At 51.1% G+C, this 26,307-nt stretch overlaps 2 protein-coding genes across 2 annotated transcripts; one reads left to right on the top strand and one right to left on the bottom strand.

Annotated features, from left to right (window-relative positions):
- Nucleotides 1-1,392: 1,392 nt before the first annotated feature.
- Nucleotides 1,393-11,213, bottom strand: LOC137358411 (rano class II histocompatibility antigen, A beta chain-like). The gene is made up of 6 exons (XM_068024356.1): nucleotides 11,027-11,213; nucleotides 9,315-9,572; nucleotides 8,111-8,392; nucleotides 7,194-7,301; nucleotides 6,497-6,583; nucleotides 1,393-2,062 (listed from the first exon to the last, which is right to left on the bottom strand). Exons 1-6 carry the CDS (start codon nucleotides 11,100-11,102, stop codon nucleotides 1,863-1,865), a joined length of 1,011 nt encoding a protein of 336 aa, XP_067880457.1. The 5' UTR covers nucleotides 11,103-11,213; the 3' UTR covers nucleotides 1,393-1,862.
- Nucleotides 11,113-21,696, top strand: LOC137358410 (HLA class II histocompatibility antigen, DP alpha 1 chain-like). Its single transcript, XM_068024355.1, has 4 exons — nucleotides 11,113-11,687; nucleotides 13,668-13,928; nucleotides 17,222-17,503; nucleotides 18,235-21,696. Exons 1-4 carry the CDS (start codon nucleotides 11,261-11,263, stop codon nucleotides 18,423-18,425), a joined length of 1,161 nt encoding a protein of 386 aa, XP_067880456.1. The 5' UTR covers nucleotides 11,113-11,260; the 3' UTR covers nucleotides 18,426-21,696.
- Nucleotides 21,697-26,307: the final 4,611 nt, after the last annotated feature.

Here is a 26,307-nt window from a genome sequence, read left to right as displayed (position 1 = left end):
GAGGGAGCGCCGCACTGTCGGAGGGTCAGTACTGAGGGACTGCTGCACCATCAAAGGGACAGTACTGAGGGAGCGCAGCACTGTCGGAGGTATCGTCTTTCAGATGAGACATTAAGCGAGGCCCCGGTCTTCCCTCTCAAATGGATGTAAAAGATCCCACTGACATGACTGTAAGCGATGGGCTTTGGTGGGTGGTACTTCTCCCCAGTGTCCTGGGCCAATATTAGATTAGTTTATCTAGTTATTAGGTAGCTTGCTGTTCAGAAGTTGGCTGCCACATTTCCAACAACAGTGATCACACTTCTCGAAGTACCTCATTGGCCGGAAAGCCTAAAGGTCGAGAATGGCGCTACAGAAATGCAGTTCACTGCAATACAAAAATGTCATGAATGGTTTACACGTTGAAAGGGAGAGGTGACAGCCTCTATTCCATTCTGTGAAGGGGCTGCTCAGCTTCTGGCTGCACTTCAGTCCCACGCTCCTGAGCTATGGCCACTCGGTGCAGAGGGCAGCGAGCGAACCAGCAGGTTGGGAGGACAGCCTGGTTGGGAGGACAGTCTGGTTGGGAGGACAGCCTGGTGGGACTTCTCCTGGGCCTGGCCAAGGTGGCCATTAACAGTTCCAGGCGCTGGGTGGTCGAGAGGGTCGTTGGCCCAACGGCCTGCCTTCTCTTCCGCAGCCACGCCCGTGCCCGGGCGGGCGGGCGTCCGTCCCTGTGAGGGAGCGCGCGGTGTCTGCCGGCACGCTCGAGGTCTTCCCTGACTGGTGGGCACTGGAGGAACTGCAGTGCACTATCATCCCTGGGAGTGTTATTTTGATTTAAGTTTTCTTTAACGTTTTACTTATTAGTGGTGCACCATTCAGACGGGGGACACTAATTACCTCTTAACTGGCGAAATACTCTGATTGGTTGAATTAAAAGAGGTAGTCCACACTTGGAGCGCCGTGAGCAGTTCTGGGCACCACACCCGCGGAAGGATACACTGGCCTTGGAGGGAGGGCAGTGTAGATTTACCAGAATGATACCTGGACTTCCTAGGGTTAAATAGTGAGTCGACTGGGGGCGCAGTTTGGGTACAAGGTCCCAGTGACTGACACGAGGAACTGCGTCACTTGGGCTCGCTGAGCACCTCGGAAGTGCTGAACCGCCTCTGACCTCTAACACGGACTGGATTAATCCTCTCCACCAAGACCGAGATCCTCCGCACTGCCGAGGTAACCTCACTGAACGCGCAGTGGGAATCCTGTCCGCGTAAAATAAGTTAGCGCCAACATTTCTGGTGACGCTACGAACGAGGAGCTGCTGCACCGGCAGTTTCACGAACAGGTGCAATGAAATGGAACGGACTACATTGAGTGCCAGTCACCAGCATGGAACTGATCAGTGAACCTGTATTTAGATCGTGCCTTCAGCGCAGAAAATGTCACATCACAAAACATTATGCACAGCCGAATGGGACACACATTTGAGTTTAAGGCTCAGGGGGATGGATGAGTACATGACAGATGCCTGCCTAGAGACCCAACAGAACATTGTGCAGAGAGATGAAATTTATTGCAAGGGGAAATGTAACTTTAAAAGAGATAGAAGAGAATCCCACTCCAAAAGTAAATGCAACAAAATGATTTGCTTAGATTATTAACCCTTGCCACATTATAGTGTCAACACGCCATTAGTCACAATAATAGTGCAACAGTTCCCTGAGTTTCTGCATTTAACAAGAGCCAGGGTTAGCTAAAAATATTAAACCAGGGGCTGACTGTATTTCAGATCCAGCTCCGCTCAAGTGCCTCACGTCTCTCAGTCTCTGAAACGATCGACCATTCTGGAGTTCAAATGCTGGTTAAACGGAAGGAGCTCTTTACAAGGCGAGTGGTTCCACTCTGGAAGCAGAGCAGCGACAGGAGTCAGATTCATCCAGACCCGCAAGGACGTAGACACTGGCCACCTCACCTCCAAATATCGGTGGGCCTTCTGAATTTGACGGTTCGCTTTCAGCGGGCGTAGGACTTGGAGACCATTCAATTTCTTCACACAGGTGCTCAGCCTGTGAGCAGACTCCTGAGAACAAAGTGGATGCAAATAGCAGTCAGGGTATATTTACAAGCAACAACAGCTCAGTATTGCCTGTAACACACCCGTTGTCTTACATTCTCCTGACCCCATTAAGTACTGGCCCTGAGCAGCTATTTTTCAATGGCGTTTGATCATTTTGTGGGTAAAAGTTATGTCGTGGATATTAATTTTAGAAAATAATCTAAATTATCTATGGGCGGCACAGTGGCGCAGTGGTTAGCACCGCAGCCTCAGAGCTCCAGCGACCCGGGTTCAATTCTGGGTACTGCCTGTGCGGAGTTTGCAAGTTCTCCCTGTGACTGCGTGGGCTTTCTCCGGGTGCTCCCATTTCCTCCCGCAGCCAAAGACTTGCAGGTTGATAGGTAAATTGGCCATTATAAATTGCCCCTAGTATAGGTAGGTGGTAGGGGCACTGAGGGAAGGTGGGGATGGAATAGGAATATGGGATTAATGTAGGATTAGTTTAATGGGTGGTTGATGGTCGGCACAGACTCGGTGGGCCGAAGGGCCTGTTTCAGTGCTGCATCTCTAAATAAATAATTTTTTTTTTTAAATCACGTTAATAAAAATTGTAACGCTGCAGTGATCTCACAATATTGTCTCTCATACTGTCTACAGTCTCTGACTTCCCACCATTGATTTTTAGCATGTAACATCTTCCCCATCTCCTCATTTCTTCCCGTCTCTCCTGCAGTTGGTGGGGTTCAGGTTCCACAGGCACCCGACGCCCCACCCACCCCCTCACCCAAGCGGGGGGGGGTTGTACTTTCTGTGGGAGCCCGGCCTGTGTGTATCGGCTGGGTGTCTGACGTCATGGCCGGGCCCAATCGCATACTCACCTTGTGCCGGCCGGGGCGATCTCCACCAGGAATTAACGGACAGGCATCAGCTAGGAAATTCTGCTCAGATTGGAGGGGCCGGGAGAAAGACTGCTGAACCTCAAGAGGTTGAACCAGGTTGGGTAGTACTCATAGAACACAGAACAGTACAGGCCCTTTGGCCCACTATGTTGTGCCGAACCTTTAACCTATTCTAAGATCAAACTACCTACATACCCTTCATTCTACTGTCATCCATGTACCTATCCAAGAGTCGCTTAAATATCCCTAATGTATCTGCTTCTACTACCACCGCTGGCAGTGCATTCCACGCACCCACCACTCTCTGTGTAAAGAACCTACCTCTGACATCTCCCTGAAACCTTCCTCCAATCACCTTAAAATTATGCCCCCTGGTGATAGCCCTTTCCGCCCTGGGAAAAAGTCTCTGGCTATTCACTCTATCTATGCCTCTCATCATCTTGTACCCCTCTATCAAGTCACCTCTCATCCTTCTTTGCTCCAGAGAAAAGCCCTAGCTCCCTCAATCTTTCTTCGGAGGACATGCCCTCCAGTCCAGGCAGCATCCTGGTAAATCTCCTCTGCACCCTCTCTAAAGCTTCCACATCCTTCCTATAATGAGGCGACCAGAACTGAACACAATATTCCAAGTGTGGTCTAACCAGGGCTTTATAGAGCTGCAGCATAACCTCGCGGCTCTTAAACTCAATCCCCCTGTTAATGAAAGCCAACACACCATACGCTTTCTTAACAACCCTATCAACTTGGGTGGCAACTTTGAGCGATCTATGGACATGGACCCCAAGATCCCTCTGTTCCTCCACACTACCAAGAATGCTGTCTTTAAACCTGTATTCTGCATTCAAATTCGACCTTCCAAAATGAATCACTTCACACTTTTCCAGGTTAAACTCCATCTGCCACTTCTCAGCCCAGCTCTACATCCTGTCAATGTCCCGTTGCAACCTACTACAGCCTTCCACACTATCCACAACTCCAGCAACCTTCGTGTCATCGGCAAACTTGCTAACCCAACCTTCCACTTCCTCATCCAAGTCATTTATAAAAATCACAAAGAGCAGATCCTTGTGGAACACCACTGGTCACCGAGCTGAATACTTTCAATCTACTACCACCCTCTGTCTTCTATGAGCCAGCCAATTCTGTATCCAGACAGCCAACTTTCCCTGTATCCCATGCCTCCTTACTTTCTGAATGAGCCTACCATGGGGAACCTTATCAAACGCCTTGCTAAAATCCATATACACCACATTCACTGCTCTTCCTTCATCAACGTGTTTTGTCACATCTTCAAAGAATTCAATAAGGCTTGTGAGGCATGACCTGCCCCTCATAAAGCCATGCTGACTGTCTCTAATCAAACTATGCTTTTCCAAATAATCATAAATCCTGCCTCTCAGAATCCTCTCCAATAATTTGCCCACTACCGACGTAAGACTGACTGGTCTATAATTCCCAGGGTTATCCCTATTCCCTTTCTTGAACAAGGGAATAACATTTGCCACCCTCCAATCATCTGGTACTACTCCAGTGGTCAGTGAGGACGCAAAGATCATTGCCAAAGACACGGCAAACTCTTCCCTCGCTTCCCGTAATATCCTTGGGTATATCCCGTCTGGCCCCGGGGACTTATCTGTCCTCATGCCTTTCAAAATTTCCAGCACATCCTCCCTCTTAACATCAACCTGTTCGAGCATATCAGCCTGTTTCATGCTGTCCTCACAAACGACCAGGTCCCTCTCACTAGTGAATACTGAAGCAAAGTATTCATTTAGGACCTCCCCTACCTCCTCCGACTCCAGGCACAAGTTCCCTCCACTATCCCTGATCGGCCCTACCCTCACTCTGGCCATCCTCTTGTTCCTCACATAAGTGTAGAACGCCTTGGGATTTTCCTTAATCCTACCTGCCAAGACTTTTTCATGTCCCCTTCTAGCTCTCCTAAGTCTATTCTTCAGTTCCTTCCTGGCTACCTTGTAACCCTCTAGAGTCCTGTCTGATCCTTGCTTCCTCAACCTTAAGTAAGATTTCTTCTTCCTCTTGACTAGCTGTTCCACATCTCTTGTCATCCAAGGTTCCTTCACCCTACCATCCCTTCCTTGCCTCATCGGGACAAACCTATCCAGCAGTCGCAGCAAGTGCTCCCTAAACAACCTCCACATTTCTGTCGTGCATTTCCCTGAGAACATCTGTTCCCAATTTATGCTCCCCAGTTCCTGCCTAATAGCATTGTAATTTCCCCTCCCCCAATTAAATATTTTCCCATCCCGTCTGCTCCTGTCCCTCTCCATGACTATAGTCAAGGTCAGGGAGTTGTGATCACTATCACCGAAATGCTCTCCCACCGAGAGATCTGCCACCTGGCCTGGTTTGTTGCCAAGCACCAAATCCAACATAGCCTCCCCTCTAGTCGGCCTATCTACATATTGAGTCAGGAAACCTTCCTGGACGCACCAGACCAAAACTGCTCCATCCAAACTATTTGCACTAAGGAGGTTCCAATCAATATTAGGGAAGTTGTCAACAACCCTGTTACTTCTGCACCTTTCCAAAATCTGCCTCCCAATCTGTTCCTCCGTGTCTCTGTTGCTAATGGGGGGTCTATAGAAAACTCCCAATAAAGTGACTGCTCCTTTCCTGTTTCGGACTTCCACCCATATTGACTCAGTAGACAAACCCTCCTCGACGACCTCCCTTTCTGCAGCTGTGATACTATCCCTGATTAGCAATGCCACTCCCCCACCTCTTTTACCTCCCTCCCTATTCCTTTTGAAACATCTAAACCCCGGAACATCCAACATCCATTCCTGCCCCTGTGATATCCAAGTCTCCATAATGGCCACAACATCGTAGCTCCAAGTACTGATCCATGCTCTAAGTTCATCACCCTTATTCCTGACACTTCTTGCATTAAAATAGACACACTTCAACCCATCATACTGGTTGCAACTTTGCCCTGTCAACTGTCTAACCTTCCTCACAGACTCTCTGAACTCTGTATCTGCCTGTTCAACAGCTACCCCATCCACTGATCCGTAGCTCCGGTTCCCATCCCCCTGCCAAACTAGTTTAAACCCTCCCGAAGAGCGCTAGCAAACCTCCCGCCCAGGATATTGGTGCCCCTCCAGTTCAGATGCAACCCGTCCTTCTTGTACAGGTCCCACCTTCCCCAGAAGATATCCCAATGATCCACATATCTGAAGCCCTCCCTCCTACACCAGCTCTGTAGCCACGTGTTCAGCTGCACTCACTCTCTGTTTCTAGCCTCACTAGCACGTGGCACCGGTGTCAATCCTGAGATTACTATCCTGCTCGTCCTGCCTTTTAGCTTCCAACCTAACCCCCTATATTCGCTTTTCAGGTCCTCATGCCAGTGTTGAGGGAGAGACTCAGTGACCTTGTGTAGCAGCAGCCCGGGATATAGGCCCCACCTAGAACTTGGCTGCGAGTTTGTAAACAATTGCTGTGCATTATTCCTGGAGAGAATAAACCGCCACATCTCAATGTCTGTGGGAACAATGCAGAGACTGATGGTATGTTGTGCCGGGGAAGCAGTTACCTGAATTTGTGCTACAGCCATAGGCATCCAAATGTGTGTTGGCTTGACCCTGATTCGGCCCAGGTTGTGAGCCACTGGCATGGCGCCCTGAGAAGAAATAATTAACACAGCTCTGATTACGTGTTTAACTCTCCCTCTGCCTCCCCTCGCAGATCTGAGAGAAACCACCTCCCGGTGAAACACAGTCTGACTCATCCGTCAGCGGGTTAACCTGCAATCCGTACCTTTAACGGGAGGGGAATGTCAGAGATACCAGGAGATTCCCCACTGGACCACTGAGCTCGTGGGCTGGACGTGCCTGCCTGCACAGCTACCTGGTTTATCTATCGGTTTGGCGAAGCGCAACAGGCTTGAAAACATACCAGTCTCACTTCAGCTGCCACATCTCTCAGTGACATGTCAGGAAGTGCGAGGATACACAGCCATTTCCAATCTGTCGCAAAACTGCTCCCTCGGGAGGAAGTTCCACCTCATCAATTTAAACAGTCCACAGTTTTAAAAAGAAAACAAATCGAGAAAAAGGGAAGTCGGTCAGACCTCTCTGACATTTGTCAGAGCGCGAATGGGCTCTAAGTGACCCAGGGAGGCATAGCAAACGCGCAAATACACCGACTGTGCCATCTGGAAGGGACTGTCCGAGTAGTTTGCAAAGGGCAGTGTTTCAATGGCTGGTTTGAACGTGTAGCAATATTCCTACCTTTCCATCCGATGAACGCCCCAATTGCAGCAATAATGACGCCAACTACCATGAGTATCAGCCCGATCACTTTTCCGTGAGTCAGCAGCACGTTTTTCCTCTTGGGAACTGGGGAAAACAACATCGAGTTAGGGTTGAAAGATATTACAGTGTAGGGAGGTTTGGCTGCAATGGGCGGGTCATCGGTCCCTCTTTATTTTCTCCGTGAGACCCTCGGTCTCCTGAGATCATGGGTCAATGCAACCGAGAGGCTGGGTAGGCAAGCTGCTCTCAGGCGAGTATCCATGCAACTGGCAAACTCCAGAAGCCAACCCAGTGATGCTTCTGCTGCAACTACCCCCTGCACATTGTCCCATCAATGAGAGGTGTCGCATACACAGGCCAACTTGGATGCTGGTATTCTAACAGATTCCCTGAGTCTTCTCGCTTCCCCTCCCAAAGGCAACCGGTCGCAGGTTCCATGGGCACTGGCTGCCCTCTGGTATCACCTCCAGGTGCGAGCACAGCAAGGCATTCGACTGTGGAGGGGGCAGAATGACACTTTACTTAAGTAGATCATGTGTACTCATGCCTTGAGGGGATGCCATGCTAATAGAATAATTATTCTTTAGTTACAATAAAATGCCCACCATATTGTCCCGTCCACTTTAAATGTGGTAAATACCACAAGCAAACCATTCTCTTCAGGCTAAAGCTAATAGTGACATTTATTTGCAAGCAAGAAAATTATACTGAGCAGTTAAGTCACTGCAAGAATCTAAGGGGCTAATTTTCCTGGTTCATAAGGGTCAGTAATGCACCAGGCAATGTATATTTGTGCTCTGACACATTGGGGAGGCTTTAACAGCCCAGTGGATACTTGCATTAAAGAAGAACGTGGCGTTGGACTGCCCGACAGTTCAGATGCCGGATCTTACCCCAAACTGCTGTTAGTTTCTCGGGGGCGCTTCTGTGCTCCACTTGACAGGTGTAGGAGTCGCCCCTCCCGGGATCAATGCTGATCCGCAGTGTGACCTGGAATGTCCCGTCCTTATTTGGTAAAATCCTGCTCTTCAACACTTCCTGTTCAACGGCGCCGCCATCCTGCAGCCAGGTTGTGTTGATGGCTCTCGGGTAAAATCCACCTATACGGCAGTTCAGAAGCAAGTGACCGTTCCCCCCACTCAGGCGGTGTGCAGTTATTGCGATGGAAGGCTTGGCTGCAAAACAGGGAAGGGCAATGGGTTTAAATCTCGTCAGCAAAGTAGGATAGGAAACCCTGAAGGCAACAAACTTCAAATAAAATCACCTTGTTTGTCCTCGTTGACCACATGATCCCTCCACGGCCCTCACCCTCCCTCCCTATCTCTGTAACCTCCTCCAGCCCCCTACAACCCTCCGAGATCTCTGCGCTCCTCCAATTCCGGCCTCTCAAGCATCCCCCGATTCCCATCGCTCCACCATCGGCGGCCGTGCCCTCAGCTGCCTGGGGCCCTAAGCTCTGGAATTCCCTCCCTAAACCTCTCCGCCTCTTCTCTCTCTCTCCTCCTTTAAGATAACTGACTGCTTTGACCAAACGTTTGGTCACCTGACCCTCATATGGCTCGGGGCTTCAGTTTGCTTCAGGATGCTCCTGGGAAGTTTCACTATGTTAAAGACGTATATGTAAATATAGGCCGTCGCGGTTTATTCAGGAAGGAGTTGGCAAATAGTTGCTGCTGAATCTGCTTCCACCGCCTTTTCAGGTGGCACGTTCCTGATAGTAACTCGCTGTGTGAATTTCTCGCTCATCTCCCTTCGGGTTCTTGGGCTGAGTCAGTTGAGGTGTCGGCATAGATGGGAATGAAGTTCTTCGAGGCCTGCGAGTACCATGCAACGGCGGCATGGGGAAAGACCTTTCCACGCAGCGAGTGGTCCGAATCGCGCTGCCTGAGAGCGTGGTGGAGGCAGGTTCGACCGTGGCTTTCAAAAGAGAACGGGGTAAAAGGCAGGGAGAGTGGGACTGGGTGAGCTGCTCTCGCAGAGGGACGGCACGGACAGGATGGGCCAAATGGCCTCCTCCTGTGCTCTAACCTTTCCATGATTCCATGATACATACCAGACGGGCTGCTTGTTAAGCCTGTGCGCCGCGTGGCAGCTTACCAGTGAGGGTCTGAGCGACCTGCAGCACCGCCTCCGCCACCAAAGTCCCGTAATAACCGTAGCGGACGTACTTTCTGACCATCTTTGCGTCGCTGTTAAAGCTGTCGACAAAAGGCTGCGCGAGTGGGTTGGCGGCCACGAATTTATCTGTGGTGTAGTTAAATTTAATGTAGTCTTCCCCGTCGTAAGCAAACCGCAGGCTCGACACCCAGGGGTGAGGCCCGTCGCAGGAGAAAAGCAGCTGGATCAGGTGTATTCCTGGAAAAGAACATGACAAAAAAAAAAACCCCACCCAAGGGTGGCATCAGAATCCACGCAAGACTGACCCAACACACACAAAAAAAAAGACAGAGTAAAGAGGTCAGGTGCCAAGCCACACAGAGTTCCCACTTACGGGTGGTCTGTGTCATCTGTGAACCTTGACATCCTCTGTACTTGTTTACTGTTGCCTTCCCCTCCTGCACCGAATTCCCACCCTCACCCAATTCCCGACGCCACTCTGTTTTAGCAGTTTGCCCCATCTCTGTGCAAACAGCGGGAATGAGTCAGGGGAGGGGGAATATCAACCTGGGAACTGCCTGCTGACCACTGAGACCTCATGCGGGAAGCTGCGGCGGTCAATGGCCCTCAGGCTGGAGGGCGAGGCTCAGGTGTCGATGGCCCTCAGGCTGGAGAGCGAGGCTCAGGTGTAGAGGCCATGCTCCCCACACCTCCTCCCCTTCTCCGAATGGCCACTCCCACCCTCACCCCCCCCCCCCGCCCCATGACTCCCATGCCCCCCTTTTTCCACTCCCCTTTCCACGCCTCCATCTCCTCTTCTCCCATCCCCCCCATGCGACCCACCCCCTCTTACCCACTCCCCCATCTCCTCCCTCCCTTACACCCCTCGCCTCGCCCCCCCCTTCCTATCCCCTCCCCCCTTCCCGAAACCCCTGCATACACGCTCCATTCCCCTACTCTCCCCCTACCATTCCTCCCTTCTCACCCCACTCCCGCCTCCACTGCCCCCTCCCTCTTTCCCCTCTCCCATCTCCTCTCGGAATGCCCAAATCCTCCCTCCCACTTCCCCACTCCGTCCCTCACCGCCTCCCTCCTTCCCTCACCCCCTCCCTCCCTCACCCCCTCCTTCCCCCCTCACCTACCTCTACCTCCCTCATCACCTCCCCCCTCCTCCCTCACCCCCTCCTCTCCTCACCCTTCCTCCCTCCCTCCCCTCACCCTTCCTCCCTCCTCCTACCCTCCCTCACTCTCCCCTCACCCTCACTCCCCCCTCACCTCACTCCCCCCTCACCCTCACTCCCCCCTCCCCTCACCCTCCTCACCCTTCCTCCCTCCCCCTCACCCTTCCTCCCTCCCTCCCCCTCACCCTTCCTCCCTCCTCCTACCCTCCCTCACTCCCCCTCCCCTCACTCTCCTCTCCCCTCACCTCACCCTCACTCCCCCCTCCCCTCACCCTCACTCCCCCTCCCCTCACCCTCACTCCCCCCTCCCCTCACCCTCACTACCCCCTCCCCTCACCTCACCCTCACTCCTCCCTCCCCTCACCCTCACTCCTCACCTCACCCTCACTCCCCCCTCCCCTCACCCTCACTACCCCCTCCCCTCACCCTCACTCCTCCCGCACCCTCACTCCCCCCTCCCCTCACCCTCACTCCCCCCTCCCCTCACCCTCACTCCTCCCTCACCCTCATTCCCCCTCACTCCTCCCTCACCCAGGGTGTCCGTTAGCCCCCAGCTCAGGAGGATGAAGCCTCTGATGTCCAGACGGTTGGCGGCTCCTCCGCTCATTCTCTCCGCGGGTTCCAGAAGCTTCCGGATTGTTCGCTCGGATTCTCCGAGGAGGAGCCGCTTCCTCGCGCTTTCACTTTACAGTTTGAACTGATTTGACTTGATTTATTTCCTGTTTCTGCTCCGAAACCTGAGGAAGAAAGAAAGAAACTGAGGAGATGGAGCGAGACAACAACAACCTCCCCTCCCTCCTCCTGCCCTCCAAACTCTTCCCCTCCCTCCTCCTCCCCTCCAAAATCTTCCCCTCCCTCCTCCTGCCCTTCATCCTCCTCCTCCCCTCCAAACCCTTCCCCTCCCTTCTCCTCCTGCCCTCCAAACTCTTCCCCTCCAAACTCCTTCCCTCCAAACTCTTCCCCTCCCTCCTCCTCCCCTCCAAACTCTTCCCCTCCCTCCTCCTCCCCTCCAAACTCTTCCCCTCCCTTCTCCTCCTGCCCTCCAAACTCTTCCCCTCCCTCCTCCTCCCCTCCAAACTCTTCCCCTCCCTCCTCCTCCTGCCCTCCAAACTCTTCCCCTCCATCCTCCTCCCCTCCATCCGCCTCCTCTCCATCCTCCTCCTCCTCCCGCTCAGTCCCGTGTCGGCACTTGGTGAGTAGAGGGGAAGGGGCCGTGGTGGTGGGGTTGGGGGGGGGGCGGCAGTGGGGAACAGCAGACTATCTCTATCTGAGGTGGGGGGGGGGGGTGAGAATAAACAATTATTTTTTTAAATTCTCTAAGTCGTGAAGTGCCGCCATTGGGGCAACGCACAGCAAGATCCCACGCACCAGCCCCTTCCCCCCCCCCCCCCCACCCCCCAAGTGAGTCGTGACCGAGGTCTGGGTTGAAGGACGAATATTGCCGCCTCCCCAAAGGAGATTTCTCACCGCCCCCGGGTTAGAGAGTCCCAAAGATTCACAACCGTCCGAGTGAGTCCGGCACGGGCTGGATGGGCCGAAAGGCCTCCTTTGGTGCCGTAAATGACTCTTTGAAGAAATTTCTCCCCATCTCCGTCTGAAATGGTCACCCCCCCTCCCCTCCTTTATCCTGCGACTGTGACCCCTCTTTCTAGATTCCCCTAGCGGCGATAAATTCGCTCTCAGTTATGTTGTTCCCCTTAGCGGACGATACAAGGACTAGGGGACACAGATTGAAGGTTTTGGGTCAGAGATGCAGAGGAGGGGGCGGGGAATGCGGGGAAGAACCTTTTTCTAACGCAGCGGGTGGCAATGACCGGGAACTCGCTGCCCACGAGGGCGGTGGAAGCGGAGATGGTGAATTATCTCGAAATGAGATTGGATGGGCACGTGAGGGATACAAACGTGTAGGGGTACAAGGGGGGGATAGAGCCGGGGGGAGTGGGACTGGCTGGATTGCTCTGCAGAGGGTTGGCCCAGGCGCGATGGGCAGAATGGCCTGCTTTTGTGCTGTTGTGACTCAATAAGTGCCAGGCGTTGACTATCTCCAACAGGAGAGAATCTAACCATCTCCCCTTGACGTTCAAGGGCGTTACCGTCGCTGAATCCCCCACTATCAACATCCTGTGGGGGTGGGGGGGGGGGGGGTGGTTGCCATTGACCAGAAACTGAACTGGACTAGCCTTATAAATACCGTGGCTGCAAGAGCAAGTCAGAAGCTGGGAATCCTGTGGCGAGTAATTCGCCTCCGGACTCCCCCAAAGCCTGTCCACCATCTACAAGGCACAAGTCAGGAGTGTGATGGAATACTCTCCACTTGCCTGGATGGGTGCAGCTCCAACAACACTCAAGAAGTTCGCTATAATCCAGGACAAAACAGCCCGCATGATCGGCACCCCATCCACCATCTTAAACATTCACTCCCTCCACCACCGACGCACAGTGGCAGCAGTGTGTACCATCTACAAGATGCACTGCAGCAACGCACCAAGGCTCCTTCGACAGCACCTTCCAAACCCACGACCTCTACCACCTAGAAGGACAAGGGCAGCAAACGTATGGGAACACCACCACCTACAAGCTCCCTCCAAGCCACACACCATCTTGACTTGGAACTGTATCGCCGTTCCTTCACTGTCGCTGGGTTAAAATCCTGGAACTCCCTTCCTAACTATTCCACACGGACTGCAGCGGTTCAAGAAGGCAGCTCACCACCACCTTCTCAAGGGCGATTAGGGATGGGCAATAAATGCTGGCCTGGCTAGCGACGCCCACATCCCTTGCTCAAAGAAATAAAATGATAAGCCCATTCTACTTGATCTCTCCTTGTAGGACCACCCCCTCATCCCGGGAATCAATCTAGGTTGGACGCTTCCAGGCAGGAGGATTTGATTCCAGGGATGAAAGAACTCGTCTTAACTGCTAGCACAGGCGATCTCTGGATCTCGAATCAATTTTTATTCCTCACATCAATGCTGCAGGAATGTTTTCAACTGCCACCATTTTACTGATGTTTATGGGATTTTATTGCACGAGTTGTCTGCCTGGTTTGTATAAACACACGCTCTTTAACCCAGTGCACAATAAGCTCGAGGTTGGGTTGTAAGCTACAGCAGACGATAATGTGGTTGTTGAATCCAAGGGCCGTTTTTCTCCATGTTCTTACCCCTTTCAGAAAAAGGGAAGGTGCAGCTCGTCTGTTTCGTCACAGATGATCCCAGCCTCATGGACCTGGCCTGTGAGCTGAAGACGGAAGACAGAATCTTCATTTACTATGACACCACCTTGTCAAGTGTCCAGTTCCAAGTGAGTGGCTTCGAGCAGTATCGTGGGATTTTGGCGGAACTTGTGCAGCAAAGCAGCAGAACCATAGCATCGCAGCGGAGGATGATGGACATAGCAATAGCACTGACCAACAATTCACCTCCCCCAAATGGTGAGTCCGGGTAGGAGGGCTGCAGCTCCGAGCAGTGACTGGCAAGGTCACAGTCAGTGTGCCAGAGGCCTTGGCCAGTCGCAGGGGCAGGCATGGCATACCACAGGGGTAAGCAGTCTGCTGTCCTTTGACGCATCAGTGCCAGTCTTGTGCCATCGCCTGCATCTGTTCAAGTGGCAGGGTGTACCCCTGAACGTATATAGATGCCACAGCAAATACATCACAGGATATTCTGTGGTGCGGAAGGGCAGGGACTACACCCACAAGTAGCTGACAAGGCTTCCTCAGTGCCACCTACTACATTTACTGCTACAACTAGAGGTTTGAGTTAAGACAGAGTGTACAAGGGGCTCACACTGTGGGACCTCACAATGACAACGTCTGCAGCGAATACTTTCACACAAACACAGCACTTCATTTAAATGTTCCTCTTTTTATAGACGCAGCATGTCTGACACTCCAGTGTAGTGTTGATGGGGGTGCTGCATTGGCAGAGGTGTGATTGGACAGAATATAAAAAACAGCAAAGAATGACTAAAAGGTTGATAAGGAAGGTAAAATTAGAGTATGAGAGAAAGCTAGCTAGAAATATAAAGACAGATAGTAAGATTTCTATAGATAGTTAATAAAGAAAAGCGTTAACAAAGTGAGCATGGTCCTATAGAAAGTGAGGCTGGGGAATTAATAATGGATAATAAGGAGATGACAGATGACTTGAACAGATATTTTGCATCGGTAATCACTATTGAGGATGCAAGTAAGATCCCAGTATTAGCTGTAAGTCAGGAAATGGAAGGGAGGGAGGAACTCAAGAAAATTACAAGCACCAGGGAAGTGGTGTACAAACTGTTGGAGCTGCGGGCTGACAAGTCCCCGGGTCCTGATGGACTTCATCCTAGGGTGTTAAAAGAAGTGGCTAGTGAGATAGTTGATGATTTAGTTTTAATTTTCCAAAATTCCCTAGATTCGGGGAAGGTTCCATTAGATTGGAAAATAGCAACTGTAACTCCTTTATTCAAAAAGGGAGGGAGACAGAAAGCAGGCAACTACAGGCCAGTTGCTTAACTTCTGTCTTAGGGAACATGTTAGAAGTAATTATTAAAGATGTTATAGCAGGGCATTTAGAAAAATTCAGGATAATCAGGCAGAGTCAACATGGTTTTGTGAAAGGGAAATCATGTTTAACCAATTTATTGGAGTTCTTTGAGGGAGTTACATGTGCTGTGGATAAAGGGGAACCGGTGGATGTATTGTACTTAGATTTCCAGAAGGCATTTGATAAGGTGCCACATCAAAGGTTATTGCAGAAAATAAAAGCTGATGGTGTAGGGGGTAACATATTGGCATGGATAGAAGATTGGTTAGCGAACAGGAAACAGAGAGTAGGCATAAATGGGTCATTTTCTGGTTGGCAAGATGTAACGAGTGGTGTGTCACAGGGATCTGTGCTGGGGCCTCAACTTTTTACAATTTATATAAATGACTTAAATGAAGGGACCAAAGGTATGGTTGCTAAATTTGCTGACGATACAAAGATAGGTAGGAAAGTAACTTGTGAAGAGGACAGAAGGAGGCTACAAAGGGATATAGATAGGTTAAGTGAGTGGGCGAAGACCTGGCAAATTGGAGTATAATGTGGGAAAGTGTGAAATTGTCTACTTTGTCAGGAAGAATAAAAAAGGAAGCATATTATCTAAATGGTGAGAGATTGCAAAGCTCTGAGATGCAGAGGTATCTGGGTGTCCTAGTGCATGAATCGCAAAAGGTTAATATACAGGTACAGCATGTAATTAGGAAAGCTAATAGAATGTTATCGTTTATCGCGAGGGGAATTGAATATAAAAGTAGGCAGGTTATGCTTCAGTTATACAGGGCATTGGTGAGACCACGTCTGGAGTACTGTGTACACCACTGGTCTCCTTATTTAAGGAAGGATGTAAATGCGTTGGAGGCAGTTCAGAGAAGGTTTACTAGAATAATACCTGGAATGGGCGGGCTGTCTTACGAGGAAAGATTGGACAGGCTAGGCTTGTATCCGCTGGAATTTAGAAGAGTAAGAGGCGACTTGATTGAAACATATAAGATCCTGAGGGGGCTTGACAGGGTGGATGTGGAAAGGATGTTTCCCCTTGTGGGAGAATCTAGAACTAGGGGTCACTGTCTAAAAATAAAGGGTCGCCCATTTAAGAAAGAGATGAGGAGAAATGTTTTCTTTGGATAATTTTAAGGCAGAGGTAGATAGATTCTTGATAAGCAAGGGGGAGGGGGTGGAAGGTTATCGGGGGTCGGTGGAAATGTGGAGTGATCAGTTCAGCCATGAACTTGTTGAAAGGCGGAGCAGGCTCGAGGGGTCGAGTGGCCTACTCCTGCTCCTAATTCATATGTTGGTCCCTCTGCTGAGGCCCTATCTGGCTGCTCAAAAGAGCTGAGATTACAGAAGACGTACAGCACAGAAACAGGCCATTTGACCCCCACCAGTCCATGTCTTTGCTGCCATTCCTCATCTAGCTCTATCAGTATAACCCTCTAGTCCCTTCTTCCTCATATGCATATCTAGCTTCCCATAAATGCATCGATACTATTCACCTCAACCATTTCCTGTGGTAGCGAGTTCCACATTCTCACCACTCTCTGGGGAAAGAAGTATGCCTGATTGGATTTCTTAACCAAAATGTTACACTGATGGCTTCTAGTTTTGTTCTTCCCCACAACATTCTCTCTGTATCCACTCTTATCAAAACCTTTCATAATAAAGACCTTTATTAAGTCACCCCTCAGCCTTCGCTTTGCAAGAAAAAAGACACCAAACCTATCCATCTTCCCCTGATATGTATACCCCCATATTTCTGGAATCATCTTTGTGAATCTTTTTCTGCAGCCTCTCCAGTGCCTCCATATCCTTTTTATAACATGGTGAGTGTGGTTAAATGCTCTCCCCGCAGTCACTGATGCCAAGAACATTAGCAGCTCCCTGTGGGATGCTGCCAGCTGCCTATGTTCGCCTATATTATCAGTGATTTGCACTTCCAAGTTACTTTGTCGTATCAGGCAACTGGCCAGGACATTAGGAGGCGAGACTTTGGTCCATTTTCATCAATAACCCTGGCTTCTTTGGGGTTTTTGATCTATACGTTTGAGTTGGAAATTGAGATGACATTGCTGTCATCATGCGATAGGTATGTTTGTGGTGCAGTACTTCAACATGGATCAGCAACTGTAGTGAGCAGAACTGGAAGAAATTCATAAGCATTAGTCAGCCGCTTATTATGAAATATTTAATTGGATCTTTTCAGAAATTGCCGAGCTCTTCCTGTATCCGGAGAAAGCGGTTGCCTTCGGCGAGACAAACGTTTTGACCTGTTTAGTCAGTGGTTTATTCCCTCCGACAATTAACATCACTCTGCAGAAGAACGAGGTGCCTCTCGACGGCGACGTGAACTCCTCAAAGCTCTCGTTTGGTGATGACTGGCGATTCCAGGTGTTCAGATACGCACAAATCCAGCCAGCCGCTGGGGACGTGTATTCCTGCAAAGTGGTTCACACAATCAGCAATGAGGAGATGATAACCTACTGGGGTAAGAGATGTGGAACCATGATCAGCCAAATTACACAGGGTTCCCAAGCACAGCCACTTCATTTTGGAACTGAGTCAATGGAAAATGAACGTGATTTTGCAATGTAGGTTGGGCGCGTGCAGGACATCACAGAAAGATTATAGTGTAATCCTTCAGCGTGTTGCAGTTGGGCATTTGATGCTTTGAAATCAGTGGGGACCCCAGGGAACTTCACTACAACATCCTCCAGATGTAGAACTGCAGGCTCTTCAATGGAAATGTGTCTAGGACACCTGCAATACTTTCTTACTTCAGAGCCGGGTCAAAGAGTAGGTTTTAAGGAGCGTCTTAAAGGAGGAGAGAGGTGGGGAGCGGAGAGGTTTAGGGAGGGAATTCCAGAGCTCAGGGCCCCAGGCAGCTGAAGGCACGGCCGCCAATGGTGGAGTGATGGAAATCGGGCAGGTGGGTTGCAAGAGGCCAGAATAGGAGGAGCGCGGAGGTCTTGAATTGGGCTCCATATGATCAAACCTGCTGCTGATGTTGTCTGGCCTTACACATGGTTGGTAGCCTTTGGAACCCTTACCCCAATAATAGTCAGCACCGTCGGGAGAGAAGGGGGAATACTGCCTAGAGTAGAAATGGAACCGAGCACTATAGGCAGTTTGAGCTAGGACCCGACCTCGCTGTTGGAACTGGCTCAGGGTTGATTTCTGATCCAAACAGTCCCGAATAAGCTTGTGACTTGTTTACAGAGCCAGAAATTCTGGACCCCTCAGAAGAAACCACTGACTCGGACTCAAGTCAACTTGCCTGTTTCATCTGTGGACTGATTATAGGATTACTTGGGACAGCATTTGGACTCTGCTTATGTTTCCATCCGAAGCTGGTCACTCGAGCCATTCAGATAATCCAAAAGTGTCCCTGCATGAGGTCATCGGCGTGAAACGTGACTTGACTGACTGTAACTTTGTGCAATAATTGCTGGCGGTCTGTGCCTCGATCTCTCCCAGGATACTGGACACGAGTTTGTGGGCCGTTGCTCTCTGTCCTGTCGCTGGTGTGTTGATCTCAAAATCTGCTTGCTCACTTTGAAATCCCTTTACCCTGTCAATCAGGGCCATGCAGTCCCATATGCACTTTCTCTGCTCCTCTGAGGCCAGGGTACTCTGTTTTCCTGCCTCATCCACTGTGCCAGTGGCACTTGCTGCTTAAGCTACTTTGTCCCTGCTCTCTCATCCCCCTGCCTGTCTCCCTCTGCTGTGCCATCTCCCTCCCTGCTTTCAAAAGCCCTTCTTAAAAATGCCTATTCCTGGATAGCCCGGGCTTCTCCATTTCCCCAATTTTCACTTCTTGTGAAGTGCTGTGAGGTGTTTTCCTGTACGTGAGTGCCATTGCAACTGTCGCACGTTAAAATAATTCATACAATCGGGTGAGACAAAAAAAAAGTGAAAAAATACTGCACTCTAAAACAGAAACAGAGAACGCTGAGCAGGGTCCAGGCAGCATCTGTGGAGCGAGGAAAGTTAGGTTCTGACCATGGATCTGAATTGTTAACCCGACCTTTGTCTCTCCACAGATGCTGCCTGACCTGTCGAGTGTTTCCAGCATTGTCTGTTTTTAGTTAAATCAGGTATTGACCAGTCTCTCGGAGGATCAGTAGCCCGAGAGATGTTGAAAATGTGTTGTACTCCAGCTGCTCGGTTAATTTTATTTTAATGTAAAAGCTTGATGTGTTTTCACTCTTCAATAGTGACAGAAAATCTGATTAGATCATAACGAATGCAAATAGGATGGGAGAACGCAATTTAACTAAACATTTAAGCCTTGGCATGCTAGTATGGCTATTAGTATCCAGATACCACTCGGGGTGCTTCTGTCTCTGAAGTGCAGACACTGAATTGTCCCTCGATCAGATTTTGGCAGCAGTCCATGTCAAACCTCTTTCCTTCAGGGTTTGGCCAGTGCACCTCAACACTTCAACCAAACACTGCTGCTTCTAGCCTGAATATCATTCCATCCTTGTGAGTGCCATAGTCTTAAAGAAAGACCACCTTGCTTTTACCCAATGCTTAACAAACAAGGCAAAGCACTTCACATACTTTTGGATGTGCGGTGTGTGCTATAGTTCAGGCACATAGCAGCTATTCTTTCATCATTCATTCACAGCATGCAGGCATTGCCCTTGAGAATGTGGTGGTGAGCCCCCGTCAGTACAACTGCGTGGCTTGCTGGGCCGTTTCAGAGGGCAGTGACGAGTCAGCCACATTGCTGTGGGTCTGGAGACATCTAGCCGAGACCAGGTAAAGGACGGCAGATTTCCTTCCCTAATTATTGAACCAACTGGGTTTTTGCTACAATCCGATAGTTTCGTGGTCGCCAAGACTCGAGACTAGCTTTTTATTCCAGATTTATTTAGTTATAAGCAGGCCTGTCTACTTGGACGTTGGGTTGGGGTAGCTTTGGGTTCGGCTCCAAGCTCGAATAGCCCGCTGAGAGTCCCTGCACACATGAAGAACAGCGTCTCAGGTGATGTACCTGAGGGCGACCAGCTCCCAGGGAACCAGCCAAAGAGGAGGAGGAGAATAAGCGGATGGAAAGAATATTGAAACTGCGGTTGGGGCTCAGTTTGAAAGAAACTAACTTTACGATCCTACAACTGTCTTTTGTTCCAAACGAGGTTGGGTCCAGGGGCTAGGAAACACAGGGGTTGACACTGAATGGAGAATGGGATACAACATGGAAGGACCTGTGTGGGGTAGGAGTGATCCAAACACCGAGCAGAACATGGAACCAATCTGTGTGCACTCTCTCACACAGGCTGTTACTCTTCAGCAGTGCTCCCTTAAAGAAATGTCACCGGCAATTTCTTGAAGCACTGTACTTTTTTTGAATACATTTCTGATTATTATCATTTAAGTTGCTGCTAGTGAGCTAGCTCCCTCCTGTGCTTCCCTGAAGCCCATGGAATAAAAGGAACAGTGGCAGCATGGATACAAAATTGATTTAAGGACAAGAAACAGCCTGGTGAATGGTTGCTTGTTTTTTGGACTGGAGGAAGGTATATGGTAAAGTTCCCCAGGGGTCAGTACTAAAACCCCTGCTGCTTTTCTTGTTCGAGATTAGTGATCTAGACTTGGGTGTGCAGGGCGCAGGAGCAAAGGGACATGGGGGTATATGTGCACAAGTAGTTGAAGGTGGCAGGGCAGGTTGAGAACGTGGTTTAAAAGGCATACGGGATCCTGGGCTTTAGAAAAAGAGGCATAGAGTACCAAAGCCAGGAAGTTGTGGCGAAGCCTTATAAAACACTGTCTCGGCCTCAGCTGGAGTTTGTGTCCAATTCTGGGCATCACATTTTAGGAAGGATGTGAAGGGTTTAGAGAAGTTGCAGAATGGTTCCAAGGGTGAGAGATTTCAGTTACATGGATAGATTGGAGAAGCTGGGGTTGTTCTCCTTGGAGAAGAGAAGATTGAGAGGAGATTTGATAGCAGAGTTTAAAATCATGAGGGATCGGGACAGAGTAGATCGGGAGAAACTGTTCCCATTGGCAGAAGGATCGAGAACCAGAGGACACTGATTCATAGTGATTGGTAAAAAGAACCAATGGCAACATGAGGAAAGAGATTTTTACGCAGAGTTGTTAGGATCTGGAATGTGCTGCCTGAGAGTGTGGTGGAGGCAGATTCAATCATGACTTTCAAAAGGGAATTGGATGAACACCCAAAGGGAAAGTTTACAGGACTGCTAGGGAACGGGCAGGGGAGTGGAACTAGCTGAATTGCTGTTAGAGTGCTGCCATTGACTCAATGGGCCGAATGGCCACCGACCGTGGCTTTAAACTCAGCCAGGGTTCCTTCTTCTGATTAACAGTCCGGTGTGACCCTGCTGGGAAGCTCATGTCTGTAGACATCAGGAGAGAACCAGGGTCGTATTCCCCTGCGTTTATGTGCCTTCTGAGCTCAGAGATGGAGAACGGGTCGCTTGGGAGAGTGTCTAATGGAATTCAGCACCTTCGGGAGAGGTAAGGCAGGATATGCTATGTGGATAAAACAGGAAAAAGAAAGCATTTTTCAGTGTGGGTTAAACACCAAGATATACTGTTGTTGATGATGAAATAATAAATTGGGAATGTCTTGACTAGGTCTATTTAATGTATGAAACTTATCTGATTGTGCTGGCTGTCCTCTTCCTGTGCAATAAATCCAGATTCTATTCTCCCTCACATGTATGGTGCTTTATACCAGCTTCTGAGCACCAATAAACACGTCGGTGTTTCTAAGCAGTTGTGCTTAATCCCGCATCCCCTGCTTTTTGTCTTTAACCTTGTGAGTTCCTCATCCTCAAGTACCTGTCCAACTCCCTTTTTAAATTATTTATGGTACCAAGGGAGTGCCGCCCTGTCAAAGGGTCATTACTGAGGGAGCGCCGCACTGTGGGAGAGTCAGTACTGAGGGAGCGCCGCACTGTCGGAGGGTCAGTACTGAGGGAGCGCCGCACTGTGGGAGGGTCAGTACTGCGGGAGTGCCACACTGTCAGACGGTCAGTACTGAGGGAGCGCCGCACTGTCGGAGGGTCAGTACTGAGGGAGCGCCGCCCAGTCAGAGGGTCATTACTGAGGGAGCACCGCACTGAGGGTCATTACTGAGGGAGCGCCGCACTGTGGGAGAGTTAGTACTGAGGGAGCGCCGCACTGTGGGAGGGTCAGTACTGAGGGGGCATCACACTGTCGGAGGGTCAGTACTGAGGGAGCACCGCACTGTAGGAGAGTCAGTACTGAGGGAGCGCCGCACTGTGGGAGGGTCAGCACTGAGGGGGCGCCGCACTGTGGGAGGGTCAGTACTGCGGGAGTGCCACACTGTCAGAGGGTCAGTACTGAGGGAGCGCCGCACTGTCGGAGGGTCAGTACTGAGGGAGCGCCGCCCAGTCAGAGGGTCATTACTGAGGGAGCACCGCACTGAGGGTCATTACTGAGGGAGCACTGCACTGTGGGAGAGTCAGTACTGAGGGAGCGCCGCACTGTGGGAGGGTCAGTACTGAGGGGGCACCAGACTGTGGGAGGGTCAGTACCGAGGGGGCACCACACTGTCGGAGGGTCAGTACTGAGGGGGCGCCGCACTGTGGGAGGGTCAGTACTGAGGGAGCGCCACGCTGTTGAAGGGTCAGTACTGAGAGAGCGCCGCAATGTCGGAGGGTCAGTACTGAGGGAGCTCCGTGCTGTCGGAGGGTCAGTACTGAGGGAGCACCGGACTGTCGGATGATCAGTACTGAGGGAGCGCCGCACTGTCGGAGGGTCAGTACTGAGGGAGTGCCACACTGTCGGACGGTCAGTACTGAGGGAGCTCCGTGCTGTCGGAGGGTCAGTACTGAGGGAGCGCCGGACTGTCGGATGATCAGTACTGAGGGAGCGCCGCACTGTCGGAGGGTCAGTACTGAGGGAGTGCCACACTGTCGGACGGTCAGTACTGAGGGAGCTCCGTGCTGTCGGAGGGTCAGTGCTGAGGGAGCTCCGTGCTGTCGGAGGGTCAGTACTGAGGGAGTGCCGGACTGTCGTCGGATCAGTACTGCGGGAGCGTCGCGCTGTCGGAGGGTCAGTACTGAGGGAGCGCCGCACTGTCGGAGGGTCAGTACTGAGGGAGCGCCGCCCAGTCAGAGGGTCATTACTGAGGGAGCACCGCACTGTCGGAGGGTCAGTACTGAGGGAGCGCTGCGCTGTCGGAGGGTCAGTACTGAGGGAGCGCCGCACTGTCGGAGGGTCAGTACTGAGGGAGCGCCGCCCAGTCAGAGGGTCAGTACTGAGGGAGCGCCGCACTGTCGGAGGGTCAATACTGAGGGAGCGTCACGCTGTCGGAGGGTCAGTACTGAGTGATCACCGTACTGTCGGAGGGTCAATACTGAGTGATCACCGCACTGTTGGAGGGTCATTACTGAGGGAGTGTCACGCTGTCGGAGGGTCAGTACTGAGTGATCACCGTACTGTCGGAGGGTCAATACTGAGTGATCACCGCACTGTCGGAGGGTCAGTACTGAGGGAGCACCGCACTGTCGGAACGTCAGTACTGAGGGAACGCCGCACTGTTGGAGGGTCGGTACTGAGGGAGTGCCGCACTGTCAGAGGGTCAGTACTGCGGGAGCGTCGCACTGTCGGAGGGTCAGTACTGAGGGAGCGCCGCACTGTCGGAAGGTCAGTACTGAGGGAGCGCTGCGCTGTCGGAGGGTCAGTACTGAGGGAGCACCGCACTGTCGGAGGGTCAGTACTGCGGGAGCGTCACGCTGTCGGAGGGTCAGTACTGCGGGAGCGTCGCACTGTCGGAGGGTCAGTACTGAGGGAGCGCCGCACTGTCGGAGGGTCAGTACTGAGGGAGCGCTGCGCTGTCGGAGGGTCAGTACTGAGGGAGCGCCGCACTGTCGGAGGGTCAGTACTGAGGGAGCGCTGCGCTGTCGGAGGGTCAGTACTGAGGGAGCGCTGCGCTGTCGGAGGGTCATTACCGCGGGAGCGCTGCGCTGTTGGAGGGTCAGTACTGAGGGAGCACCGCACTGTCGGAGGGTCAGTACTGCGGGAGCGCCGCACTGTCGGAGGGTCAGTACTGAGGGAGCGCTGCGCTGTCGGAGGGTCAGTACTGAGGGAGCGCTGCGCTGTCGGAGGGTCATTACCGCGGGAGCGCTGCGCTGTTGGAGGGTCAGTACTGAGGGAGCACCGCACTGTCGGAGGGTCAGTACTGAGGGAGCGCCGCACTGTCGGAGGGGCAGTACTGAGGGAGCGCCGCACTGTCGGAGGGTCAGTACTGAGGGAGCACCGCACTGTCGGAGGGTCAGTACTGAGGGAGCACCGCACTGTCGGAGGGTCAGTACTGCAGGAGTGTCACGCTGTCGGAGGGTCAGTACTGAGGGAGCACCGCACTGTCGGAGGGTCAGTACTGAGGGAGCACCGCACTGTCGGAGGGTCAGTACTGCGGGAGTGTCACGCTGTCGGAGGGTCAGTACTGAGGGGGCGCCGTACTGTCGGAGGGTCAGTACTGAGGGAACCATTACTTCACTTCAGTTCCTCAGTTCCCACAGCAAGATCTGCAGGAAGGAGCCACTCGGTGTCCTTTTATATTCCTGTGTTTGCTGAAGCCTCAGGAAGCAATGTAGAATTCAGCCATTCTGACCTCTGCCAGGGTTCCCTTAACCAGAAATCCTTCTTTTGAATATCCCTTCATCATCACGCCTGCACTCAATGATTGCTTGGGCAACCTGGAAGTGGGATGCTAATGCCTTGGCCTAGTTGAAGATTCTTGGCAAAGTGCGCTTTTCAAACAGTAGGAGAACGCCCAGCACAGTCAATTACTTTATGAGATTCATCACCTTAGCTTAAGCCACAGTCAATTTGATTTTTTTTTTGTGTTTCCCAGGGAGCTAAGAGTTGCTTATTGTGCTAGTATCAGACTAATCATCTTCTTTGGCCTCCTTGACTCGAGAGACAATGGGTAAGCGCCTGGAGGTGGTCAGTGGTTTGTGGAGCAGCGCCTGGAGTGGCTATAAAGGCCAATTGTAGCGTGACAGACTCTTCCACAGGCGCTGCAGATAAAATTGGTTGTCGGGGCTGTTACACAGTTGGCTCTCTCTTTGCGCTTCTGCCTTTTTTCCTGCCAACAGCTAAGTCTCTTTGACTCGCCATTCTTTAGCCCCGCCTTTATGGCTGCCCGCCAGCTCTGACGATCGCTGGCAACTGACTCCCACGACTTGTGGTCAATGTCACAGGACTTTATATCGCGTTTGCAGACGTCTTTAAAGCGGAGACATGGACGGCCGGTGGGTCTGATACCAGTGCCGAGCTCGCTGTAAAATGTGTCCTTGGGGATCCTACCATCTTTCATGCGGCTCACATGGCCAAGCCATCTCAAGCGCCGCTGGCTCAGTAGGGTGTATATGCTGGGGATGTTGGCCGCCTCGAGGACTTCTGTGTTGGAGATACAGTCCTGCTACCTGATGCCAGGGATTCTCCAGAGGCAGCGAAGATGGAATGAGTTGAGACGTCGCTCTTGGCTGACATACGTTGTCTAGGCCTCGCTGCCGTAGAGCAAGGTACTGAGGACACAGGCTTGAAACACTCGGACTTTTGTGTTCTTTTGTCATACTTCCTACTTAATCCTTCACCAGGTGAGAAAGGTGTCCAGGGGGTCTTTTACTGTCTTCACCTGGTCTTATTGTAACAGGGTTTGATTTTTAAACACACTGTATTTTGAGCTCCTCCCCTTGGTGAATTCTTGTTCACCACTTTCCAATTATAAGGCAAAGAAATGAGCACACTAGGTTTTCTTGGGTTTAAAGAAGAAAAGTGAAATTTATTGAAGCTTAAACTTAAACTCTAATTCGGTTAACGCCTGCGCCCACGCTAGCATGCACACGCGATACACTCGTGCAAATAGGGACAGAAAAGAGCAGAAGGAAAATAAAGTTGAGAGGTTTGAGGCAGTCTCTGAAGGGGGTTTCTTGTTACTGTTTCTGTGTTTCCAGCTCGCTGTAGAGTCTTTGATTGTAGACAGCTCTACTTTTCGTTGGGGCCCAGTATTCTTCTTAAACCTTGTTCACGTAGGAGACTCCTCTCTCTCTGGTTTCACGACTAACCTGGTCTGACCACTTCTTCTGTGTATTGGGGAAGCAAGGACTGGGTCCCTTGTTCCAACACTGTCTGCTTGCATGTTTGTAGGTTTTTATTGTAATCTAGCTAGTCTTTGTGGGGGTAGCTGATGTCCAGTTTGCAGTTTGAAGCATGGCTGTGTTTAACCTGTCTTCTTCCTCTAAGGTGCAGGAACTGCCTGTGGGGAAGTGGTCTAAATGGGCACGG

The sequence above is a fragment of the Heterodontus francisci genome, chromosome 49 (genome assembly GCF_036365525.1).
Source record: "Heterodontus francisci isolate sHetFra1 chromosome 49, sHetFra1.hap1, whole genome shotgun sequence".
NCBI classification, from domain to species: Eukaryota; Metazoa; Chordata; class Chondrichthyes; order Heterodontiformes; family Heterodontidae; genus Heterodontus; species Heterodontus francisci.
The sequence above is the reverse complement of the archived record's forward strand: the minus strand, read 5'-3'. Positions and strand labels throughout refer to the sequence as shown.